Source organism: Odontesthes bonariensis, chromosome 11 (assembly GCF_027942865.1).
Source record: "Odontesthes bonariensis isolate fOdoBon6 chromosome 11, fOdoBon6.hap1, whole genome shotgun sequence".
NCBI lineage: Eukaryota > Metazoa > Chordata > Actinopteri > Atheriniformes > Atherinopsidae > Odontesthes > Odontesthes bonariensis.
The window spans coordinates 5,902,796-5,928,409 of NC_134516.1; the positions used below are offsets into that span (position 1 = coordinate 5,902,796).

Below are 25,614 nucleotides of genomic sequence, written 5' to 3' on the forward strand. Positions count from 1 at the left end.
GCCCAATTGCCCATATGGTTAATCCGGCCTTGCTGATGAGGACACAGCTGGAACATCAGGCAGAGACCTGGCTGCAGGAACAGCTCTAACAGCTCTCTGCTCAGCTCTAAGACTATCCGGGCAGACAGAGCCTGCAGACAGAGCCTGCAGACAGAGCCTGCAGACAGAGACCGCAGACAGAGACCGCAGACAGAGACCGCAGACAGAGACCGCAGACAGAGCCCGCAGACAGAGCCTGCAGACAGAGCCTGCAGACAGAGCCCGCAGACAGAGCCCGCAGACTGCAGACAGAGACCGCAGACAGAGACTGCAGACAGAGACCGCAGACAGAGACCGCAGACAGAGCCTGCAGACAGAGCCTGCAGACAGAGCCTGCAGACAGAGCCCGCAGACAGAGCCCGCAGACTGCAGACAGAGACCGCAGACAGAGACTGCAGACATAGCCTGCAGACAGAGCCTGCAGACAGAGACTGCAGACAGAGACTGCAGATAGAGCCTGCAGACAGGGCGCTAACAGAACAGGAGGATGATCCTGTAATCCTGAAGCTCTGCGCCCCAGATGTGAGTTTCTGTCCCTGTTACCTGCTGTGTTACTCTGCTGCCTACAGGTTATATCACGCTGTAGGTCTGTAAACATGTGACACGTGTTGGACGTTTTCATCCTCCTCTGTTGAAGTGACAAAGATCAAGTGAAATTCAGGTTTATTGTCAATTTCTTCATATATACAAGACATACAGAGAGATCGAAATTGCGTTCCTAACTATCCCACAGTGAAGACAGGACAAGACATTTACCAACAAGTAACACATGACAGTAAACATTAAAGTGCACAGGAGACAGCAAATGAGGACAGGCTTATCCTCGTCATACTAAAATAAAATGAAAGTAACGGTCACAATAAAAGTGCAAAGACAGACAGACAGCCATAAATAGAGGCCGGAGTCTTGAGATTGGCGTGGTTGAACCTGGTACAGTTCACAAAGTGCCGAATCTCTATCACTGCTGTTGTTGGTGGGTGGGATGTAAACCGCGACCAGTAAAAGATGCGTTCAGGTCTCATTGAAAATATGGAAAATAAGGGTTTGATCTGCAGCATCCTTAACGTGATGCTTGAGAGGCTGTTTCAGAGGGAGAGATATGAAGGCCAATGCAGAGAGTTTTAATTTAGCTTTATTTTCATAGCACATCAGCAGATACAACATGTTTAAAATGTTCCTCACAGACAGACAAAAAGGAGCCGCTCAGGAACTGCTCAGGAGCCGCTCAGGAGCCGCTCAGGAGCCGCTCAGGAGTGGTTGAAATGAAAACAAAGATTTCAGAAAGTTGGGTTTTCTGAGAAACTTGAGCCGATCTGGGCTTTGATAAGTGATCTGACAAAAAACTCAAACGGCTTTCAGCCACATCCCATCAGTCGTCGTCAGTAAACGCTGTTATGCCGGTTGTCATGGAGACGGGAGCCTCACAATGGAACCATCTCCATGACAACAGGACAAACTGAGAATCCGGGAGGAAGCTCTTTGAATCTCTGACCAGTTTTTTGCTGATTGAGTTCAGAACGAAGAACGAACTCTAAGTTCTGAGCTGGAAAAGTTCGAAGAGTTAATATAAAACCGAAAGAAGTAAAAGACGCTTTTCTGAATTATAACGACTGAACAATCATTTCTGTGTTTGCTGCAGATCTCATGTGCAGAAAGATCTCCCGACTGTTACCATCGATTTAACTTCTAATTTAATGTCGTTACTGGCCTGCTCATCGACGTGTGCGGGTGAATGTTTCAGCCCGATTATTTCAGATGAGTCAGAGCCAGAGAACTGCTCATCTTTCCAAATCTCTTCATCCACGCTTCTACGTCCGTGCGCAGAAAACGCACTAAAGAGCTCGTTTTGGTGCCTGCTGATCTATATTTATTAATATCTTTTTGTTCGCTTGAGGTTTATCTCCACCATCTGACAAAAAAAAAGTAAAAGAAAAAGGGAGAAGTTTTGAAATGGGCTGGTGCAACAGAAAAAGAGAAGAAGTGGAAAAACCACACTTTGAGTAAGAGCATCTTTGCGTGGGACTCTTTTCTTCTTCAGAAATTCTCTTTGTTGAAGATGAACTTGACGTCGGCCTCGGAGTGGGACAGACACTGCGTCTCCAGAGATTTCCCCAGCTGAGGGGGGCCGCACAGGAACACACCGACTTTGGTCCTGCAGGCACAGAAACACTCATTTACTGCCCATCGCTGCGGTGGGGGGGCCGCTCAGCCTCCCTTATTTCAGCGCCGGACCCTCGCCCGTCTGAAGAAGACTTTACTTCATGCAACAGTGAAAACACTGAAAATGTACGTTTGAACCTGTTTGAGCAACACATTCTTATATTCTTATTGGCAACTCTTCACATACTGATGCTTAGAGCCAAGAGACTCCAGCCTCTGGGAGTAGCCCAAATCATGAGGCCCCTGTTGACTGAAAACAGACTATAGCGCGCTGTAATGTGCCACATGACCTGCAGACGTGCTGCTTTCCTGTTCTTACACTGGAAAAAATGCCCCTCCAAAAATAAGTAAAAAAAACAACAAATAAAAGACGTTTTTGCTTGAAATAAGCAAAAAAATCTGCCAATGGAACTAGTGAAAATCGGCTTGTCCAGATTTCTTGAAATAAAATGTGATATTTAGGACTTTTGAGTTAAAAGTGATCTTGAAATTAGCTTAAAAACCTCTTCAAAAAAAAAAAAAAAAAAAGCTTGTTTCATATGAAATCCGACAATTTGTTTTCAAGACTTTTTCTTTTAAAGGGGAACTGCGGTATTTTCAACATTAAGCCTCGTTTCTGAGTCGTCTGCAATGTTTTAGAACCCCCGTCACCTCTTTTTTGATGTTTACTGCTGTCTCCGGTATTTGCCTAATTTTGATTCTTCTCAACCTGCTTCAGAATGGCAAGTCATGCGCATGTCCAGAAAGGTCCGTAAAAGCCCCATAAACGTCCGTTTTCAAAATCATCAACTCACCGGAGTGGTTACTGGTGTGCACTGGTAATCCAGATCAAATTTCGTTGCGAAAAGTTGCTTCTGTCGTGTTTTATTTGGCAGCTCGGTCATGCTCGCACTATTTTCTTAGCGGTGGCGGAGTAATATCAACGAACATCCAGTACAAAATGTCAAATAAAACATGACAGAAGCAACTTTTCGCCACGAAATTTGATATGGATTACCAGTGCACACCAGTAACCACTCCGGTGAGTTGATTATTTTGAAAACGGACGTTTATGGTGCTTTTACGGACCTTTCTGGACATGCACATGACTTGCCGTTCTGAAGCAGGTTGAGATGAATCAAAATTAGGCAAATAACGGAGACAGCAGTAACCATCAAAAAAGCGGTGAGGGGGGTTCTAAAACATTGCAGACGACTCAGAAAAGAGGCTTAATGTTGAAAATACCGCAGTTCTCCTTTAACAAGTTATTCCAGATGTATTGTATTAAAACGAGTCCCTATATCTGGCTGAAATGGTACTTGTTAGGCAGTTGTGTCTGATATTAAATGTAATGAGATACTCAATGAGACTAATATACTTGGTAAGATTTAGATTTTTTTCCAGTGAATAACTTCCTACACTGGAAAAAATGCCCCTCCAAAAATAAGTAAAAAAAACAACAAATAAAAGACGTTTTTGCTTGAAATAAGCAAAAAAATCTGCCAATGGAACTAGTGAAAATCGGCTTGTCCAGATTTCTTGAAATAAGATGTGATATTTAGGACTTTTGAGATAAAAGTGATCTTGAAATTAGCTTAAAAACCTCTTCAAATGTAAAAAAAAAGCTTGTTTCATGTGAAATGTGACTCAAAACAATTTGTTTTCAAGACTTTTTCATTTAACAAGATATTCCAGATGTATTGTCTTCAAACAAGTCCCTATATCTGGCTGAAATGGTACTTGTTAGGCAGTTGTGTCTGATATTAAGTGTAATGAGATATTTTGACTACAAATGAGACAAATATACTTGGTAAAACTTTGATTTTTTCCAGTGTGTACACGCTTCCTATTTTTGTGTTGCAGTAGTTTTGATCTTTATGTACCCTCATCTTCTAAAAGATGACCGCTGACATACAGATGAGGGTGAATAGAAAGGTTTGTTCTGATCTAATCTGTGCGTTCTGTCTCCGGCTCTCCTGGTTTTGGGAAGTTCACTTCCCTGATACACCTTTCCGCTCTGAAAACCTAACTGGCTCATGAACACTGGCTGGACTCGGGCCTTCCTGGCCCGTTCTGCGTTGGTTATTGAAGAGACGGTGAGCTGAAGGCAGAGACTGACCCCGGGTGCTTCGATGCGATGTTGGTGAACTCGCTGTCCCAGTTGGGTTTCCCGTAAAGAGTCTTCTGTTTGAGGCCGGTGATGGGATCGTTCTCCGCCTCGTGGTGGACGCGGAAATGAGCCGCCTGGTGGAGGAAGAGCCAGAAGACTGTCAGACGTTCGTACGAAGTGGGAACACTTTCTGCTCCCCAAACATCGTGACCAGCTTTGGTACCTCGGTCTCCTTCCAGCGGGTGAGGTAGATGTTGTAGCTGAGGAAGTCGGCCATGTCCTTTTCTGTCATCTGACGCTCCAGAGTCTGCAGCAGGTCGGCGAACCACTCGAAGGCTTCCGTCTCGGGACACAACCAGTAGAAGTAGATCTGTAATGGAGACACTTTTAGGCTGAGGTTTCCCTGCTGTTAAAAAGCCGCTCAACCAGTCTGTGGAGGAGGGGTAAGGAGGTTATTTTAACTTAAAAATGCAACAGATCCGGCTAAACCTCATGTGTATGGAAGTTTTTCTGTGCCCATCAGAGTTTGAATACGAATTTCTAATATTGAATTTTTACAGCATCAAAATCAGACTTTGAATTTGAAAAACCAACAGTGTAAAAAAAATCTATTTGTAAAAAAAAAAAAAATTTCAATGAATTTTTGTTGAATTTTTTTTCCATTTTATTTTTTAAGTTGAATTTTTTTCCATAGATTTTTTTTTCACTGATTTTATTTTTTTCCACTGATTTTATTTTTTCCACTGAATTTATTTTTTTCCACTGAATTTATTTTTTTCCACTGAAGTTTTTTGTTGATTTTTTTTTATTTTTTTTAATTTTTTTTAAAAATTTTTTTAGATGTTGAATTTTTTACACTGATTTTTGTTTTTAGAAATTGAGGGAGGTGTTTGTGCTTGCTACCTTCTTGGTGAACACGTCCTGGTTGTTCTGGATGTGTTTGTACCACACCGACTTCAGGATGGAAGCGAAGGGAGTCACTCCAATTCCTGCCCCCACCAACATGACCACCTCGTAGCGGAACACGTCCTCGCTGGCGGTCCCGAACGGGCCATCGATGGCCACCCTGAGAACGAGGTAAACGGGGGGGAGACGCTCGTGTTACCCAGCTTTATGTTGCCAGATTCAATCAGTTTCTCAGCTTTTAAAAAGGGTTCTTTCTACATGTATTCTAAATCGTTTGAAAAGAACTAGCTGGACCTTAGAAAAGATCTGTTCTGGCTCCTGTACTTTAAGCCCCGCCTCCCAAACGGCCTCTTTGGCCTGATTGGCCAGCTTCTGGCAGCCTGTCGGGGGGCAGCATCCAGTGAGCTGTGCTGGCTGCAGCCTCCTCCACACGTGTTGCACCTCACTGGTTTTGCTAACGCTTTGCTGAGCGACCGCAGGCTTAAGGTGTGAACGCACACGAGGCGGCGGGTTGCTTCGCCTCTGTCGCTGCTTCCCTCGCCGGCGCTGAGGCGTAAAGCCCGAGTTATGGTCGCCTACGCAGAGCCCTCTCCGTCTACGGAGACCCTCCCGGAGACGCTCTCCGTAGCTTGCGTGCGTCGGCCAACATTTCTATCTATCCGTCGAGGAGACGGAGACCGCAAGGGCTGTGATTGGTCGGCTAACGACATCATTTCCGGAATCACTTTTCCGGTTTAGCTCCTTCCTCTCAGAACAACAACGCCGCCATTTTTTAAAGAGTTTACTGCCGCTGTAGGTACCAGATCGACTCGGGTTCCGTCGTCGTCTGATTACGTCACACAGTATGGCTGTCCGCTTGAATGGGAGTACATTCTGATTGGCTGTAGTAGCCATAGTAACCGTAACTAGGCGCTGTGCGTCAGAGAGTTTTTTTCTCGGTCTTTCGGTGATCGGCAGCAGCTACGGAGAGCTTTTACGAAGAAATTCAATATTTCCTACAAAATACTGTGTACCACACCTCGACCCCCACCAGCCCCAACGCTTTAAAATCTAGTTTGTTTTGTTTAATCATTTTGGCCACTTTGGTTCACTCTGAAGAGAAGCTTCAGTTTCAGTTTTGTGTGCTGAGCAGCAATAACCTCTTTGACTATATGCGAGTGGACTCCTGCATATAAATGTACATAAAACTTGTAAAAATTCTGTTGGATATGTGTGTATATACATACACTACATATATATATCTATATATATATAGATATATATATAGATAGATAGATAGATAGATATACATACAGTCTAGGTAAATAAGACAAATACACACACTGAAAAATTAGCTTAAAGAAATGTCATCGATCTATCTATAAGATGAAAGAAAAAACGAGCCAATCACAATGCACTCCCATTCCAGGTTGCAGCCATGTTGTGTGACGTGTTCAGCAGACGACGGCCCCCGAGCCGATCTGGTACCTACACCGGTCAACATTTGGTCAAAATTATTTGCATTTCAACATCAACAAGCTCCAACTCCAACAACAGTCTTTCTCTCTCGGTCGCCATCGTTCGCCGTGAGGAGTGGAACGAGCCGGAAGGTGAACAACCAATCAGCCACTTTCACCATAGACGTCGCCAGATTGGGTCGTCTAGCGTAGCGCCGCCTACTGATCGGGAGGTGAACTGCCTTGGGTATCCGACATCCTGAAGGAGAACTTCGAAAGCCAGACTACGGAGTCGGATTGACGGAAAGTGACGGAGAAGCATACCGAGGCCTTTAAAAGGCGTCTGACAGTATAAATACTGATAATCAGAAAAGAACTTAATGTTCTTGTTATTATACCAACTGGTTCCTCACAACCCCGAGGAGCTGGAAAAGATCTGAAATGCTGAATAAACCAAAGCTTTAACACTCTGGGCTGCATTAAAGAGTGGGACGGGCTACCCGAACCTATGTTAAATGTAAATTTAACATTTTTCATGGCTCTAACAACCCTGCGTTTTTCTTATGCTTGTTTTTTACTGCGAGATTCAATTGTTCGCTTGCTTTGGCTCCAATCAGTAAAAAAAACAACCAAAATTTAGCATTTTTACAGCAGTTTTTGGAGCACGTTTGAAGGTTCGAACCCTGTCTTGCTCTGTTATCCAACAAACATGGTGACAGAGAACCGAAGCAAGCAGGGACGAGCTGTCCAGGAGGCAGTTTCATCACTCTGAATGCAGGCGTTGGCCTTTCATCGTTCAGGAGAAGAAAAGATTCGATGTCCCGCCGATCGTATAATAGTTTTCTATGATTTCTGCTTTCTCCTGAGACGAGGGAGACGCACACAGCCGACCACCCGCTGCTCTGAACCACATCCTGTTTGCCTAAATCAGTGGGGAAGCACTCAAATCTCCAGCAGTTTCAAACACAAAGCTTCTTTTTTTTCCTCAACCCATTTTCCCAGCGTCGTACTTGGGCAGTTTCCAGGCCTCCTGTGGCTCAGATTTGTCTCCGACGCAGGCCTCGTACAGCGCCTGAGTCCAGTCGCCCACGATGCGGATGTGGGCGCTGAAGTAGTCCTCCTCTGGGGCCGAGGTCAGGGTGAACGGGTGCCACTCCAGCCGGGAAACAGACGGACACTGGATGGAGACGTACTGTCCCACCTCCATGTGGAAGCCTTTCCGCTTCATCTGCAGCTCCAGAGTCTTGGACGGGTGCATCACCACCTGCGGGGACGGTGAAGCTTTTATCATTCATTTAACTCATTCAAGTGAGGAATACACTGTAAAAAATGCCCCTCCAAACATCAGTAAGAAAAACAACAAATAAAAGACGTTTTTGCTTGAAATAAGCAAAAAATTGTCCAGATTTCTTGAAATAAGATGTGATATTTGGGACTTTTGAGATAAAAGTTATCTTGAAATTAACTTAAAAACCTCTTCAAATGGAAAAAAAGCTTGTTTCATATGATATAACTCAAAGCAATTTGTTTTCAAGACTTTTTCATTTAACAAGATATTCCAGATGTATTGTCTTCAAACAAGTCCCTATATCTGGAAAAAAAATGAAAGTCTTACCAAGTATATTTGTCTCATTGACTATCTCATTACACTTAATATAAGACACAACTGCCTAACAAGTACTATTTCAGCCAGATATAGGGACTTGTTTGAACTCTGGAAAAAATGCCCCTCCAAAAATAAGTAAAAAAACAACAAATAAAAGACTTTTTGCTTGAAATAAGCAAATAAATCTGCCAATGGAACTAGTGACAATCGGCTTGTCCAGATTTCTGGAAATAAGATGTGATATTTAGGACTTTTGAGTTAAAAGTGATCTTGATATTAGCTTCAAATGAAAAATAAAAGCTTGTTTCATGTGATATGTGACTCAAAACAATTTGTCTTCAAGACTTTTTCAACAAGATATTCCAGATGTATTGTATTAAAACAAGTCCCTATATCTGGCTGAAATGGTGCTTGTTAGCCAGTTGTGTCTTATATTAAGTGTAATGAGATATTTTGACTAGAAATGAGACAAATATATACTTGGTAAGACTTTGATTTTTTAGAATCTATAAATATGTCCTCAGCTTAAACTGAAGCCTACACTGGAAAAAATGCCCCTCCAAAAATAAGTAAGAAAAACAACAAATAAAAGACGTTTTGCTTGAAATAATCAAAAAAATCTGCCAATGGAACTAGTGAAAATTGGCTTGTCCAGATTTCTTGAAATAAAATGTGATATTTAGGACTTTTGAGATAAAAGTGATCTTGAAATTAGCTTAAAAACCTCTTCAAATGAAAAAAAAAGGCTTGTTTCATATGAAATCCGACTCAAAACAATTTGTTTTCAAGACTTTTTCAACAAGATATTCAAGATGTATTGTATTAAAACAAGTCCCTATATCTGGCTGAAATGGTACTTGTTAGGCAGTTGTGTCTGATATTAAGTGTAATGAGATATTTTGACTAGAAATGAGACAAATGTACTTGGTAAGACTTTGATTTTTTCCTGTGTATAAACGGCTTGTTTTGTTAAAAAAAAGAAAAACTTGAATGAAATACAAACGCACCTTGGTGATGACCACTTTTTGATGGGAGCGATAGATGCGAACAAGCCTCTCACACAGGTAGAGGATCATGGGGGCCAGCACCCACTTCCACGTCTGAGGAGAAAAAGGCCGATGTTGGAAAGCGCCTCAGGAAATGAAACTAGAAATGACATCAGCAGCTAAATCTCAGAGTGAAAGCTCACCATCGGAGGGTTTCCAGCAAACTCGGGCACGGCACAGCCCGACTGGTTTCTTCCCCAGTCTTCAAACCGGTCAGCGCAGGCGTCGGGCTTGTTGGTCTGCAGGCTGGCAGCCGTCTGTCCTCGCACAATACGCCTGCAGGTGGGAAAACACAGATCTGCCGTTTATTACCTGTAAAACCAGCAGGAAACTGGTAAAAATAAAAAAGTTAAACATTGTGTCTCTGGTGCTTTAAAGGGATAGTTCGCCTCTTTTGACATGAAGCTGTATGACATCCCATTTTCTCTCCCTTCATATCACTGCCTGCTGCCGCCTGCCGACAGCCGTGCCTGTTACTGTGTTTGCTGCTCGCTCTGCACAGCAGGCAGTGATACAAAGGGAGAGAAAATAGGGCCAAGCGATTGTGAGGTCTGACTTTTTCCTGGAGAACGATTTTGTGATGCAAATGTATTACTCTTTTGAACGCATATTGTTTTGAGAAGCAAAACGCTTTATTTTTTAAACCCCAGCCAACTAGCCGGACTACCTTCATCAACACCAAAACGAGGCTGGAACTCTGCTCACAGGACGCAGCAGGGGGTAAGAAGATGTTCAGAAATGATGTTGCTGATATGGGATGTCATACAGCTTCATGTCAAAAGAGGCGAACTGTCCCTTTAACGCCAATTTTTTTACTTTAAATGTCAAAATATAGATCATCGGAACCAGACTTCCAAGAAAGATCGAAAAGCAGATTTTGGAAAGTCCCATTCTGCTCTTTGAGTTGTTTGAGTCAAATTTAAGGTGTTTTCTCCACTGGAGCTATTAGAGGAAGCGCCCTCTACTCTGTGAGAACTTTGGGTCATTCTGCTATAAAATCTTTGAACTTATCTGGACTGTTGCTTGTTTTTAAATGCATTTAAATGATTTTATTTGTTTCTCTTTATGTTCTTTTATGTATTTTTAATGCTTCTTCCACTCCCTGCTGCAATGCTTTTATTTTATGTGAAGCACTTTGAATGGTTTTGTACATGAAATGTGCTATATAAATAAATTTGATTTGATTTTATCTGATCTTCAGATCTTCCTTCCAGGTGCCTTCGTCCACAGCGACAGCTCCAACAATCATTGAGCAGGTGTTTAACAGAAAGAAGCTGCTTTTGTTTTCCTCTTACCCGAAGCCGTGGAGCACCAGGCCGATGAAGAAGATAACGAACAGATGATGTGTGTACCAGAACACCTCGAAATACGACCTGCGGATGACCTCCATGGAGGAGGTGATGATGAGGATGAGGGCCAGCGTGATGGCCACGCCCGTCAGGCCGGCGATGGTGGTGAACATGACGATGGTCGGGTTCTGCAGCGAAACACAGGCAACGGACGCCATGTCAGAACCTTTATGTCTCACATCGTCCCTTCAGAGAGGCCACACAGTCTGTGGGTTGTGTTGGCAGCTTAGTTCCTCATGTTTCCCCTTTAATCAGTTTTCACTGCTATGCTGATGACGCTCAGATGTACATCAGCACAAACCCCTCCTCTCAGCTCCCACCCACGCAACTCAACAACTGCCTGCAGCAAATCAAAGCCTGGTTGACCTCTAACCTTCTCAAACTTAACAGCAGCAAAACGGAGCTCATGGTGGTGGCCCCGGCACCCCTGCTGAAGAAGGTTGGTGATCTGGCCCTGGTCATTAGGGATGGGAATCGAGAACCGGTTCTTGTTGAGAACCGGTTCCCAGTGTTTCAATTCCTTGGAATCGTTTGGCGATTTTGCAAACGATTCCCTTATCGATTCCAGTGGGCGCGAATGACGTCAATGAGTCCAGTGCAGCCAGCAGCCAACAGTAAACATGGCGCCCAAGCGGTACAAATGCTCGAAAGTTTGGTTACACATCCCTAAAAAAGACGACAACAGGGCAACTTGCAAAGTGAATATTTCACCAAAGGGAGGAAATACTACCAACATGCAATAACTATGAATGAATGATTAACGTCGGTGAATCTGAACCCAGCAACGTTAGCAACGTTAGCATGTCCCCGGCTAACACTGCAGGTAACTAACTAACTAACAAACACTGCCTATCATGTTAGCGCCATTTGCCTGATTGTAAAAGCTGCTGTTAGTAACGGTTAAGGTTAAATGAAAGCCTTCTCAGGCATTACATTTAGATGAAATCATGAGAGACAGAGCCTGACTGGCTCAGAGCCAGAGGCTGGTGGTACTACCCCCAGTTCACCTCTACCTCCAGCTTCTCCTTTCACCAGAGCAGGGAAGAGTTAAATTACCCAGGCCAGGATAGACCAATGTGGACCTCACCGTTGTTGGGTTTGTGAGGTCATGACTCGTGTTACTTCTAAACTAAACAAAGTTGATGCTAATCGACCGGTTTGTTGTCCTTTTTCTCCAAATGAGAATCGATAAAGGAACCGATAAAGAACCGAATCGTTAAACAGAATCGAAAATGGAATTGGAATCGTAAAAATCTTATCAATTCCCATCCCTACTGGTCATAGATGGCTGTTCCATCTCTCCACCACCAGAGGTGCGGAACCTGGGGGTCATCCTGGACTCCACTCTCTCATTTCGGTCCCACATCAAGAGCATCACTAAATCTTTCTTTTTTCACCTCAGAAACATCTCAAGACTCCGGCCCTCATTATCTGACTCAGTAACAGAGACCCTCATCCACTCATTTATCTCCTCCCGCCTGGACTACTGCAGCGGTGTCCTGTCTGGGCTACCCAGTAAGGCCCTTGACAGGTTGCAGTATGTCCAAAACTCAGCTGCCAGGGTGCTAACTCACACCAAGCCCTGGCAGAACATCACCCCCATCCTAAAGCAACTTCACTGGCTCCCAGTCAAAGCACGCGTCACCTATAAAATCCTTCTGTTGACCTACAAATCTCTCCACTCACTCGCACCTAAGTACATCTCTGATCTCCTCCACCCCTACTCCCAGTCGCTGCTTCTGCACTCCTCAGACAAGGACCTACTTTCTGTTCCTCGTACCAGACTTACAACATGTGGAGATAGGGCCTTCTGTTCAGCTGCCCCTACCCTATGGAACAATCTGCCACTTCACATCCGTTCTGCCCCCTCTCTACTACAGTTCAAAAATAATCTAAAAACACATCTCTTCTCCATGTCCTACTCTTCTTAAACCCACCCCTCCGGCCCTACCCTTCCCCCTTCTTTTCTCTTGTTAAGCGACCTTGGGTACCCCTGAAAGGCGCTATATAAGTCCAAGTTATTATTATCATTATTATTATTATTATTGTTTAATCTCACTCTGCTGGCAGTTGACCAGCTTTCCTCATACACTAAACAAATGTTTTGTCACACAGTAGTTCCTGAAACTAAGAGTAGGCCGACTGCTGGCCGTAAGGTGAAGAAGAAATACTCTATGCAAGCAGTAAAATAAGATAAAGAGTCGTGTTAGGAGAAAGCTTTCAGTCGGATCAGGGGTGGGGCTTCATTTCTGGAGTAGGAGCGCAACTGGCAGCCTTTTATTCAGTTAAAACAAGCTTCTAAAACCTGAGGATTGGTGAAAACTGTCCTTTAAAATCTTTGTATTTCTCAGCCACAGAGGAACTCAAACATGGGAAAATGGCTTAAAGTGGAAGACTTTAGGTCTGGAAAGAGATAAAGCGTCATTTTAAGTGCGAGTACAAACTAATTTAAAAACACAGATATATACATATATATATAGATATATATAGATATTTTCATATCAGTTCAGTTTGGGTTCGATTTGATTTGAAATGTTTGAGAAAAGCTGAAAAAGAAAGATGGAAAAGAAAGAGATGGTGGTGAACGGACAGCCGGTTAGCAGCGTGATTGGATTTAAAAAAGAGCGTCCCGGAGAGATGAGGGGACAGACTGTGAGGGGGAAAAGCTCAACAAAGGATTTCATCATATCTCCATTAAACAATTCGGATAATCTGAGAAATCTCTGAGCTCAAGAGACGAGGCTGAAAACTAATATCAAATGTTTATCTTCAGGCCGAGGAACACGCACGTCATACACAGGTGCAAGTAAAACTCAAGCATGTGAGTTAAAAACAAAGATATCTGGAGCTGTCGTCTCTGAGCCTGAGCTCACAGCATCCATAACATCTATAACATCCATAACATCCACAGCATCCATAACATCCATAACATCCATAACATCCATAACATCCATAACATCCACAGCATCCATAGCATCCATAGCATCCATAACATCCATAACATCCACAACATCCATAGCATCCATAGCATCCATAGCATCCATAACATCCACAACATCCATAGCATCCATAGCATCCATAGCATCCATAACATCCATAACATCCATAGCATCCATAGCATCCATAGCATCCACAACATCCATAACATCCATAGCATCCATAACATCCACAGCATCCACAGCATCCATAGCATCCATAACATCCATAGCATCCATAACATCCATAGCATCCATAGCATCCATAGCATCCATAGCATCCATAGCATCCATAACATCCATAGCATCCATAACATCCATAACATCCATAACATCCACAGCATCCATAACATCCATAACATCCATAACATCCATAACATCCATAGCATCCATAACATCCATAACATCCATAACATCCACAGCATCCATAACATCCATAACATCCATAACATCCACAGCATCCATAACATCCATAACATCCATAACATCCATAGCATCCATAGCATCCATAACATCCACAGCATCCATAACATCCATAACATCCATAGCATCCATAGCATCCATGACATCCATAACATCCACAACATCCACAACATCCATAGCATCCATAGCATCCATAACATCCACAACATCCACAACATCCATAGCATCCACAACATCCATAACATCCATAGCATCCATAACATCCACAGCATCCACAGCATCCATAGCATCCATAACATCCATAGCATCCATAACATCCATAGCATCCATAGCATCCATAGCATCCATAACATCCATAGCATCCATAACATCCATAGCATCCATAACATCCATAACATCCATAGCATCCATAGCATCCATAACATCCATAACATCCACAACATCCATAGCATCCATAGCATCCATAGCATCCATAACATCCACAACATCCACAACATCCACAACATCCATAGCATCCATAGCATCCATAACATCCATAACATCCATAGCATCCATAGCATCCACAACATCCATAACATCCATAGCATCCATAACATCCACAGCATCCACAGCATCCATAGCATCCATAACATCCATAACATCCACAGCATCCATAGCATCCATAGCATCCATAACATCCATAACATCCATAACATCCATACCATCCATAGCATCCATAACATCCATAACATCCATAACATCCACAGCATCCATAGCATCCATAGCATCCATAGCATCCATAACATCCATAGCATCCATAACATCCATAACATCCATAGCATCCATAGCATTCATAGCATCCATAACATCCATAACATCCATAGCATCCATAACATCCATAACATCCATAGCATCCATAACATCCACAGCATCCACAGCATCCATAGCATCCATAACATCCATAACATCCACAGCATCCATAACATCCATAACATCCATAGCATCCATAGCATCCATAACATCCATAGCATCCATAGCATCCATAACATCCATAGCATCCATAACATCCATAACATCCATAGCATCCATAACATCCATAGCATCCATAACATCCATAGCATCCATAACATCCATAGCATCCATAACATCCATAACATCCATAACATCCATAGCATCCATAACATCCATAGCATCCATAGCATCCATAGCATTCATAGCATCCATAGCATTCATAGCATCCATAACATCCATAGCATCCATAGCATCCATAACATCCATAACATCCATAGCATCCATAGCATCCATAACATCCATAACATCCATAGCATCCATAGCATCCATAACATCCATAGCATCCATAGCATCCATAGCATTCATAGCATCCATAACATCCATAGCATCCATAGCATCCATAACATCCATAGCATTCATAGCATCCATAACATCCATAGCATCCATAGCATCCATAACATCCATAACATCCATAGCATCCATAACATCCATAACATCCATAGCATCCATAACATCCATAGCATCCATAGCATCCATAACATCCATAGCATCCATAGCATCCATAGCATCCATGACATCCATAACATCCATAACATCCATAGCATCCATAGCATCCATAGCATCCATAGCATCCATAGCATCCATAGCATTCATAGCATCCATAACATCCATAGCATCCATAGCATCCATAACATCCATAACATCCATAGCATCCATAACATCCATAACATCCATAGCATCCATAACATCCATAGCATCCATAGCATCCATAACATCCATAGCATCCATAACATCCATAACATCCATAGCATCCATAACATCCATAACATCCATAGCATCCATAGCATCCATGACATCCATAACATCCATAACATCCATAGCATCCATAACATCCATAGCATCCATAGCATCCATGACATCCATAACATCCATAACATCCATAGCATCCATAGCATCCATAACATCCATAACATCCATAGCATCCATAACATCCATAGCATCCATAACATCCATAGCATCCATAACATCCATAACATCCATAGCATCCATAGCATCCATAGCATCCATAACATCCATAGCATCCATAACATCCATAACATCCACAGCATCCATAGCATCCATAACATCCATAACATCCATAGCATCCATAACATCCATAGCATCCATAACATCCATAACATCCATAACATCCATAGCATCCATAACATCCATAACATCCATAGCATCCATAGCATCCATAACATCCATAACATCCATAGCATCCATAGCATCCATAACATTCATAACATCCATAACATCCATAACATCCATTGCATTCACAGTGAAACATAAAAAAGATCTCATGAAGAAGTTTTTTGTAGGGCTGGGCGAGTTAACTCGTTATTATCGCGTTAATTTGTCAATAATTTAACGCCAATACATATTTTACCACGCATTCTAATGCATTTTTTTTTAAATTATTTTTTTAAATAATTTTTTTGTGCTTTCGTGCCTTTTAATGGATAGGAAAGTTCAGAGAGACAGGAAGCAGGGGGCCGAGAGAGGGGGAACGACTATAGCCTCTGTTCATGGGGCGCCTGCTCAACCCACTACACCACAAACCACCCCTGTTTTATTATCTATTTTATTATTGTAAAAGTCTGCTGCTCACAGGCTTTTACTTTGTAAAAGTCTGTTGCTCACAGGCTTTTATTTTGTAAAAGTCGGCTGCTCACAGGCTTTTATTTTGTAAAAGTCGGTTGCTCACAGGCTTTTATTTTGTAAAAGTCTGTTGCTCACAGGCTTTTATTTTGTAAAAGTCGGCTGCTCACAGGCTTTTATTTTGTAAAAGTCGGTTGCTCACAGGCTTTTATTTTGTAAAAGTCTGTTGCTCACAGGCTTTTATTTTGTAAAAGTCTGTTGCTCACAGGCTTTTATTTTGTAAAAGTCTGCTGCTCACAGGCTTTTATTTTGTAAAAGTCTGTTGCTCACAGGCTTTTATTTTGTAAAAGTCTGCTGCTGTCTGCTGTGGAACAGGAAAAGAAAGTAATCGGCGGATCCACCAAACATGGAGAAGGGTACGGAACTTTTACTCGGCCATTTTCCATAACATCCATAGCATCCATAACATCCATAGCATCCATAACATCCATAGCATCCATAACATCCATAACATCCATAGCATCCATAACATCCATAGCATCCATAGCATCCATAACATCCATAGCATCCATAGCATCCATAGCATCCATAACATCCATAACATCCATAACATCCATAGCATCCATAACATCCATAACATCCATAGCATCCATAGCATCCATAACATTCATAACATCCATAACATCCATAACATCCATTGCATTCACAGTGAAACATAAAAAAGATCTCATGAAGAAGTTTTTTGTAGGGCTGGGCGAGTTAACTCGTTATTATCGCGTTAATTTGTCAATAATTTAACGCCAATACATATTTTACCACGCATTCTAATGCATTTTTTTTTTAATTATTTTTTTAAATAATTTTTTTGTGCTTTCGTGCCTTTTAATGGATAGGAAAGTTCAGAGAGACAGGAAGCAGGGGGCCGAGAGAGGGGGAACGACTATAGCCTCTGTTCATGGGGCGCCTGCTCAACCCACTACACCACAAACCACCCCTGTTTTATTATCTATTTTATTATTGTAAAAGTCTGCTGCTCACAGGCTTTTACTTTGTAAAAGTCTGTTGCTCACAGGCTTTTATTTTGTAAAAGTCGGCTGCTCACAGGCTTTTATTTTGTAAAAGTCGGTTGCTCACAGGCTTTTATTTTGTAAAAGTCTGTTGCTCACAGGCTTTTATTTTGTAAAAGTCGGCTGCTCACAGGCTTTTATTTTGTAAAAGTCGGTTGCTCACAGGCTTTTATTTTGTAAAAGTCTGTTGCTCACAGGCTTTTATTTTGTAAAAGTCTGTTGCTCACAGGCTTTTATTTTGTAAAAGTCTGCTGCTCACAGGCTTTTATTTTGTAAAAGTCTGTTGCTCACAGGCTTTTATTTTGTAAAAGTCTGCTGCTGTCTGCTGTGGAACAGGAAAAGAAAGTAATCGGCGGATCCACCAAACATGGAGAAGGGTACGGAACTTTTACTCGGCCATTTTCATGTTAAAGTTCTTCCAGACGGCGGAGTCGACAGAACCAAAGTCATCTGTAAACTCTGCCAAGTTGAATTGTCTTCTCAGCGTAGTAGTTCCAGTCTAAAATATCACTTAAAGGCAAAACACACAACTGATAGCAGCAAGTCATTCAAGGAAACAGACAGTGGAGCGAGGCTTCTACATAAAAACTACAGAAAGATGCTGATGTTAAAAGTGTGTTTGCACAACAAATGTTATGGCACTTTCATTCATATGGCAGCACATTTAAAATAAAGCTAAATGCTAAAAGCTATACACTACTTTTGGATTCATTTTTGGATTCTGCGTACAAATGCGATTAATCGTGATTAATCAGGGAAATCATGTGATTAATTAGATTAAACATTTTAATCGTTGCCCAGCCCTAATTTTTTGGCTTTAAAATCAGAAAAACTTCAGAAAACAGTTTCACCCAAAGCTGCTGCTCAGCGTTATTAAATGTTAAAGATTAGAATCTGCGAGTTTTAATGGTTTTATGGCAGAAAAAGATCCATTTATCTCATTCATGTGCTGTGAATTTCAAAGAAAGCTGTTATATGGAAGTTATGTGTCTGCAGAGAAGTTACTCAAAAGAAAACAACCCTGAATTAAGACAAAAAGGGGAAGTATTACTCCACAGTAGTTCAGTATTACTTCTCATAGAAGCCGCATTTAGCAATAAGCAGTTGGGATTTCACAAAGTTTAGCAACAGGAGAAGTTCAGCCTCGGCTCACCGTCTCGTTGCTCCTGATGGGGTTCAGGAAGGAGGCCCCGTCCCCGGTGCCGATCTCAGATAGGACGAAGGGCAGATGGCTGCTGTTGCCATTCAGCTGCGCGTCCATGAAGTACTCAAAGTTGAACAAGTGTGCAACGATGTGCACGGCTGCACGAGCGAGGGAAAAAGACACGGTTAAGACTCTCACACTAACCCAGGCAGCCTGGTCTCATCAGAGCTCGGTACACTGGAAAAACTCTAAATCTCACCAAGTATATTTGTCTCATTGAGTATCTCATTACACTTAATATAAGACACAACTGCCTAATAAGTACTATTTCAGCCAGATATAGGGACTTGTTTGATGACAATACATCTGGAATATCTTGTTAAGTGAAAAAGTCTTGAAAACAAATTGTTTTGAGTCATATTTCACATGAAACAAGCTTTTTTTTTTTTCATTTGAAGAGGTTTTTAAGCTAATTTCAAGATCACTTTTAACTCAAAAGTCTTAAATATCCAATTTTGACTAGTTCCATTGGCAGATTTTTTTGCTTATTTCAAGCAAAAACGTCTTTTATTTGTTGTTTTTTTACTTATTTTTGGAGGGGCTTTTCTTCCAGTGTACCTGTGTGGAAGGCGATCATGTAGGCCACCAGTTTGTGAAAAGTGATGTTTCGATCCAGCTGTCGAGCCGCCGTCCTGCTGCAGTACTGAACATAAAAAAAGGATTCGTTCTTAAATCGGAGAGCTGTGGGCAACCAAAGCAGCAGATGAAGGCGTCTCCATGGATACCTGGATGGAGCCCCGGAGGAAGGAGAGCAGGTTGCGGCAGACCGGCAGCAGGATCAGCATGCAGTTGAAGTTGAGGCAGGCAGCAGGAGCTCTGGCCCAGGAGAGAGCATGCTGCGGGGCCCAAAAAAAGCAGTGTGTGTTAATGTGGTCGGACATTTCCTCACCGCTTTCTATCAAATGGAAGCGTAACCATCAGCAGAGTTTAACAGAGGCAGAGAGGGTAAATGTACCCTGCAGATTAAGATCATTTCAGTCAGAAAAGGAGCAATCAGCTGGGTGTAGAACAGGGATTTCTGTCTCCTTTTTGTAACTGTAACGGTGGCTTTTTGTGAGAATGCTTTAAGGTATTCTCACTATTAAGTTCCTGCTTCTCTTTATTATTATTATTCCCCCAGTTTTCGGCACCTAACTACTCCTGCATACTTTCAGCTGTTTCCACGATTTTGGTATCAAAACATTCAGCTCTGTCAGCAGATTCCTGCTATCATTTTTGGTGTTTTTAACTTTTACACTTTTTAATATATTCAACTTTTATTCAAATTTTCCCGTCATTCAAATGAATGGAAACTGCTTTCAGCTCTTCCAAATCATCTTCCTCTTTCCAACCTAACTACTTCTGCATGCTTTCAGCTGGAGACACCATTCAAACTTTAAATGGGTCACAAGACATTCAGCTACTACCAACTGTTTCAGCTTTTTCAAACCTTCAGCCAATTTTTTAAATATGACAGTTTCAAAAACATGAACATTTTGCTCCTTCTTGGTTTTTATGAATGAGCACACAGTTGAGTGCGTGCTGATAAGTTTAAAATTTTTCATTTTTTCGAACAAATTCCTCTAACTTTCATACAGTTTAACTTAGAGAAACAAATTAAACCTTAAAATGTAGGAACATTTGTCCTCTTTCAGCCAATGTAACTACTAAAGAGCTCACATTTACAGAATTTCAGCTATGAGCCTTGAACCGAGATCAACCTCTCAAATTCTCTGACTAACTCCAATGTTAAGTTTGGTAGTACACAAAAATCAGCTATCCCCATTCAGCTCATAAGCATTCTCACTGCTGTTTCGCAGGAACAGCAAATTTCCAGTTATTGTTTATTTCAGGCCAGTTAAAGCCGACTTATTCCTTCTTTTACACTTTGTTTGGGTCCGTGTGTGCACCGCAGACGTCTGCAGGTTCTGACTCCCTCTTTGAGCCTGCGCCTCACCGTCTGTCCTGGCCACAGCTCACACACTAACACCAGGGTTTATCTTTGACCTCACACCTGAACCCTGACACACGTTGTTCCTCTCTACTTTTAATCTAATCGCATCTGAATTAAGGAAAAGCAAAGCAGCTGAAATGTTTCACTTCTGCTAAATCTAAGGGCCAGATGTGCAGCTGCTGGTGCGGAGCGGGTGCAGCCAGCTGTGGCCGCCGCTTCGACCTTTCACATCAGGCCGACTTCCCTTTGATTTGTGAAACCCGCCTCACAGACGCAGGATCTGAGTGGGATGAAGATATCTGTCTGAGCTTCTGTTTAAAGCAAAAACAAGCGAGAATCACGGTGAATAGAAAAGAAGGAGTATTTACGATGGTAATCGTTCTTAACCGACTCGTTTCATACCAGAAGCTGTGTTTACAGGAATATAAAGTTAGTCATGTGGCGTGCTGCCTGTTGTCCTGCAGGCAGGGGGGGGGCAGTGATTTTAAATGTGGGGGGGGGGGCACATGAGCGCCACATCAAGCCCAGAGACACGACACTGAAGTTGGCATCCGATTCACAAATTAAATGGATGGGCATAAAGGGCCATTTCACTGCATTTTTTGCATTTTGATCACCCTAAACTGGGTCCTGTATGGAAACTACAATACTTATCCTGCTCAAATCTGGATGGAATTATTCTAAAGAGGCTGTAGATTCATTAAAACCTTGTTTGGAATTGTTGAACTTTTTTCTGATTTGTGAAAATGCAGAACAGGGCCATTTTACTGCATTTTTGGTATTCTGATCACCCTAAACTAGGTCCTGTATGGAAACTACATTACTTATACTGCTCAAATCTGGAAAGAATTATTCTAAAGAGTTCTTTCTTCTTTCTTTTTTATTTTCATTTGGACCATCCAAAACCAGAACCTGTATGAAATATAATTACATATGGGCTTAATTGTTCAGCACGAATGTCCGTTCAGTTTGACCAAAGGCCTTTTCGTGCAGCGTAACGGGGGCTGAGGTGCGCTCCATTTTGTATGTTGGTGCACTAAGAGGGTGGGCAAACCGTGGGGTGAAATCATCTTGCTGTAAAAGCGGGTAAGACGCCCATGCCTGCAGGTGTTCATGAGAGCTTGTAACATCTGGAGTCCAGAGATGAACACAAGCAGGCAAATTACTGATGATTATTTTGAAGAGAAGTGTTAAATCTCTCATTTCGTGGAGCCAACAAAATCAACAAAACCCTGAAATACCCTCGTGCCTGGCTCAGAACTGGTGTCTGCTTTGAGTTTGATAAAAGAGGAAGGAGGTGAAGAAGTGGACGGGCTGCAGATTCATTCTGTCGGTGTGCGGGAGTCAGGAAACGAAAAAGCCACTTTTTCACACGTTTCATGTGCTTCTGAGCAAAAGATTTCTTCCCTCCGTCGGTACAAGTGAAGGTGCAGGTTGGACTCACCCCGAGCAGCACCCGGGTGTAGAACCACCTCTCCACCAGGAAGGCCATGTAGAAATGAACAAACAGGAACGCGTTGATTCCCAGCCACACCAGCTGTGGAAAACAGCCAAAACACACGCAGGTTCTGCTTTAAAGATGTGACTCAGGACACAGCATCAGTCCAGAGCGGACAAAATAACATCTTAATGTGAAGTAATACCAGCCATACCAGCAGCAAATAGTCTAAATCAGCGTGTGTTTTTACCTGCCTATTGAGGCCAAACTGAAGGTTTCTGCCTCCTCACCCTCAAAGTGAACTTTCTGCTGAGCGCAGCATGTTTAACAGTTTAAAGCAAAGTACGTCTGACTTTATTTCTTTTGGAAAAAACCCTAAAAATGATCCAGGTGCAATAAAAGTGTTTAAAAGGGAGACAGTCCTCTATAATGCAGGTAAAACCCACAATGATGTCAGTGTAGTGGCATTTATCCATAAAAAAAACAATTAAACTTTAAACCAAACTAAATCAAAAGGCCCCTGATGCACCATGGGGGATGTGGTTTAATGCAGGCAGAAGAAGACGAATGTCCAAAATGAATTCTTGCGTTTTCTGATGATTTATTTCAAGACAATAAAACAAACGAAAGAACAAAGAAAACCTGCTGCTCTCTCCTTTTCCCTGGTAACAAACCATCGGCCCACCCAGGTGCATGCTGGGACTCCAGGTGCCCAGTGTGACCCAATTACCAAAAATATTCTAAATAAATAACTAACAAAGAATATTAGCAAAAAATCTAATCTAAATAAAGCACTGAATTAATCAAATAAAGTTACTCATAATTAGCAAATTAAATTTACAACTAGAACCAAAAAAACAAAAACTAACTTTACAATTAGCTCCTACAGTCAGAGTAAAACAAGAAGCAGGCTGTAAAGAATGGACTTTTGAGTTAAATAAACAGAAGTTGGATCTACAGCCACGTTTCGTACGGCGATAAAGAAGTGAAGAACTGAAGCACGACAGTACTCACAATGACAAAGATGGAGAGCCCCTCGTTGGCAACAAAGTTCCCCATGATGAGAAGAGCTCCTGAAAGCCGAGCGGGTCGCTGTGATGAGAAAGAGGATGTGAAGGAGGACAGTGAAGAGTGGCGGTAAGGACAGCATCACTTGTTTTAAAGCCTTTGTCAGGAGCCAACGAGGAAGTGGTTTTTCATGCTTTATTCATGGGAGGGTCGATGGTTCCGCCTCCATAATTCACCAGGTTGCGCACATGTGAGCCTATAATCAGACTCTGGGTGTAAATGAGACGCTTAATGTTTATTTATAGTTTATTTAAGACTCAGCTAAATGGAAGTGAAGCTTAAATGTGATCACGCTGACTCCCTTAGTGAGGAAAACTGGCATTTTATCTGGCATCCATCCATCCATTTATATACCGTGTGCACATGTTTCCATACATCCACACTGAAAAAAGTAAACTCTATTAGAGTAACTGTCATAATTTCTGCCTTGTATTTTTAATATTCAGTAAGAACTCGAGCTTCTTAAGTAAAATTAAACATTTTATTAACGTAACACATGAATTATGGGGGAAGAGTAAGTTTTACTTTGGTTTCCTCATACAATTTAAATGTTTAATAGTTGTATGTACATAAACCTAGAAATACTACATAAACTTTACTCTGAATCGTTAAAATCTACTAAGTGACTTCATAACAGCAAATACTACAGATATATAAAATGTACTTAAAATTTGGAGTAAAATGATGTTCCTGCCTGTGAAAAACAAGTAGACTTTACTTCATTTGTTTAAATAAATATAACTTAAAACTTAGATGTAATTAAGTTAATGTTACTTAATATCTTCAAAACTGTTATGTTTTATGGTAAGTAAAATTTACTTGATATTGCAGCATTAAATATAACTTAAATCATTTGAGTGCAAATACTTACAGAGGGTTTTTTAAATAAATCTTATGAGTTGTTTTTTTCAGTGCATCTAAATACCTGCAGAAATGTCCGTGCATACATCTTAATAAATATATAATAATAATAATAATATTATATAATAAATGCATTTACGTAACAGTGAGGAAAGGAAAAGATGAAATCAGTCAAATAATTGACATTTCCACCATGATCTCACGGCCGTCCAATTTAATCGCGCTTTAATGCTCTTTCTGAGACTTTTTATTTGTCACTTATACGTATTTTAAGCTTTAATAGTGTTATTTTACATTGTCATTGGGCCCCACGGTGAGGATTAGGATAAGAGTAGAAGGCCGCTGTCACACTGAGTAACATCACAGGACAAAAAGCCGAAAAAAGAAAGCTGTGCAGAATGTTAAAGTTATATAATCATGATGAGCAAATGCATAATGTACAGTTTAGCAGCTGGTGCATTTTCCTTGTTAGTGTGAGAGCTGTTTTCATGCCAGGACTACTTTTAACAGAGATCTGACATCAGGGAAGGATCTACACTGGAAAGAATGCCCCTCCAAAAATAAGTAAAATAACAACAAATAAAAGAAGTTTTTGCTTGAAATAAGCAAAAAAATCTGCCAATGGAACTAGTGAAAATCGGCTTGTCAAGATTTCTTGAAATAAGATGTGATATTTAGGACTTTTGAGATAAAAGTGATCTTGAAATTAGCTTAAAAACTTCTTCAAATGAAAATGTTTCATATGATAAGTGACTCAAAACAATTTGTTTTCAAGACTTTTTCATTTAACAAGATATTCCAGATGTATTGTATTAAAACAAGTCCCTATATCTGGCTGAAATGGTGCTTGTTAGGCAGTTGTGTCTTATATTAAGTGTAATGAGATACTCAATGAGACAAATATACTTGGTAAGATTCAGATTTTTTCCAGTGTGTTGGCTTTAAATCAGAGTTATTTCCAGGCTTTGTGTGGTCATCTACCTGCTATTCTAACTTTTAAATGGATGTATTTCTAAGTGTGAGCCTTAAGATAGAGACAGCCTCTGTTTTAAAGTCAGAGGGGCTGAAAGAGTCTGACGTCTGACTGTTCTGAGCTGTGCAGAGCGGCGGCGGCGCCCGGAAGTGCTCGCTGAGGCCAGGTGACCCGCGAGGAGGAACTACAGAGTCGATGGGGACATTGTGAATTTCAGCAGAGGAAGTGGCACATTTCTAAATGTGAAGCGAAGCAGAAGATTTATTTCTACATGCTTCCTGTTTCAAGTCAGATTGCAGAAAGGGAAACACCTGAAAAGTGATGTAATTCTGTCAGAAAAGAGCGAGAATCACAGGGTAGAAAAGCTCCGACCAGCAAGGCGGCGGCGGCTGCCTCCGAATTAAAGCTTT

At 41.6% G+C, this 25,614-nt stretch overlaps 1 protein-coding gene across 1 annotated transcript; it reads right to left on the reverse strand.

Annotated features, from left to right (window-relative positions):
- Nucleotides 1-1,155: 1,155 nt before the first annotated feature.
- cybb (cytochrome b-245, beta polypeptide (chronic granulomatous disease)) lies at nt 1,156-23,452 on the reverse strand. Its single transcript, XM_075477342.1, has 13 exons — nt 23,317-23,452; nt 22,309-22,401; nt 19,657-19,767; nt 19,490-19,574; nt 18,881-19,029; nt 10,578-10,759; nt 9,426-9,558; nt 9,244-9,336; nt 7,641-7,894; nt 5,192-5,354; nt 4,512-4,658; nt 4,298-4,422; nt 1,156-2,191 (listed from the first exon to the last, which is right to left on the reverse strand). The coding sequence occupies exons 1-13, from the start codon at nt 23,359-23,361 to the stop codon at nt 2,074-2,076; spliced, it is 1,698 nt and encodes a 565-aa protein (XP_075333457.1). The 5' UTR covers nt 23,362-23,452; the 3' UTR covers nt 1,156-2,073.
- Nucleotides 23,453-25,614: the final 2,162 nt, after the last annotated feature.

Bases quoted from the DNA above. Each gene is read 5' to 3' on its own strand.
- cybb (XM_075477342.1), bottom strand. From the start codon at position 23,361: ATGGGGAACTTTGTTGCCAACGAGGGGCTCTCCATCTTTGTCATT. The intron at 19,768-22,308 runs GTGAGTCCAACC...TGGGCCCCGCAG, and splicing joins ACACCCGGGTGCTGCTCGGG to CATGCTCTCTCCTGGGCCAG. The intron at 7,895-9,243 runs GTGCGTTTGTAT...CCGTCCCCGCAG, and splicing joins AAAAAGTGGTCATCACCAAG to GTGGTGATGCACCCGTCCAA.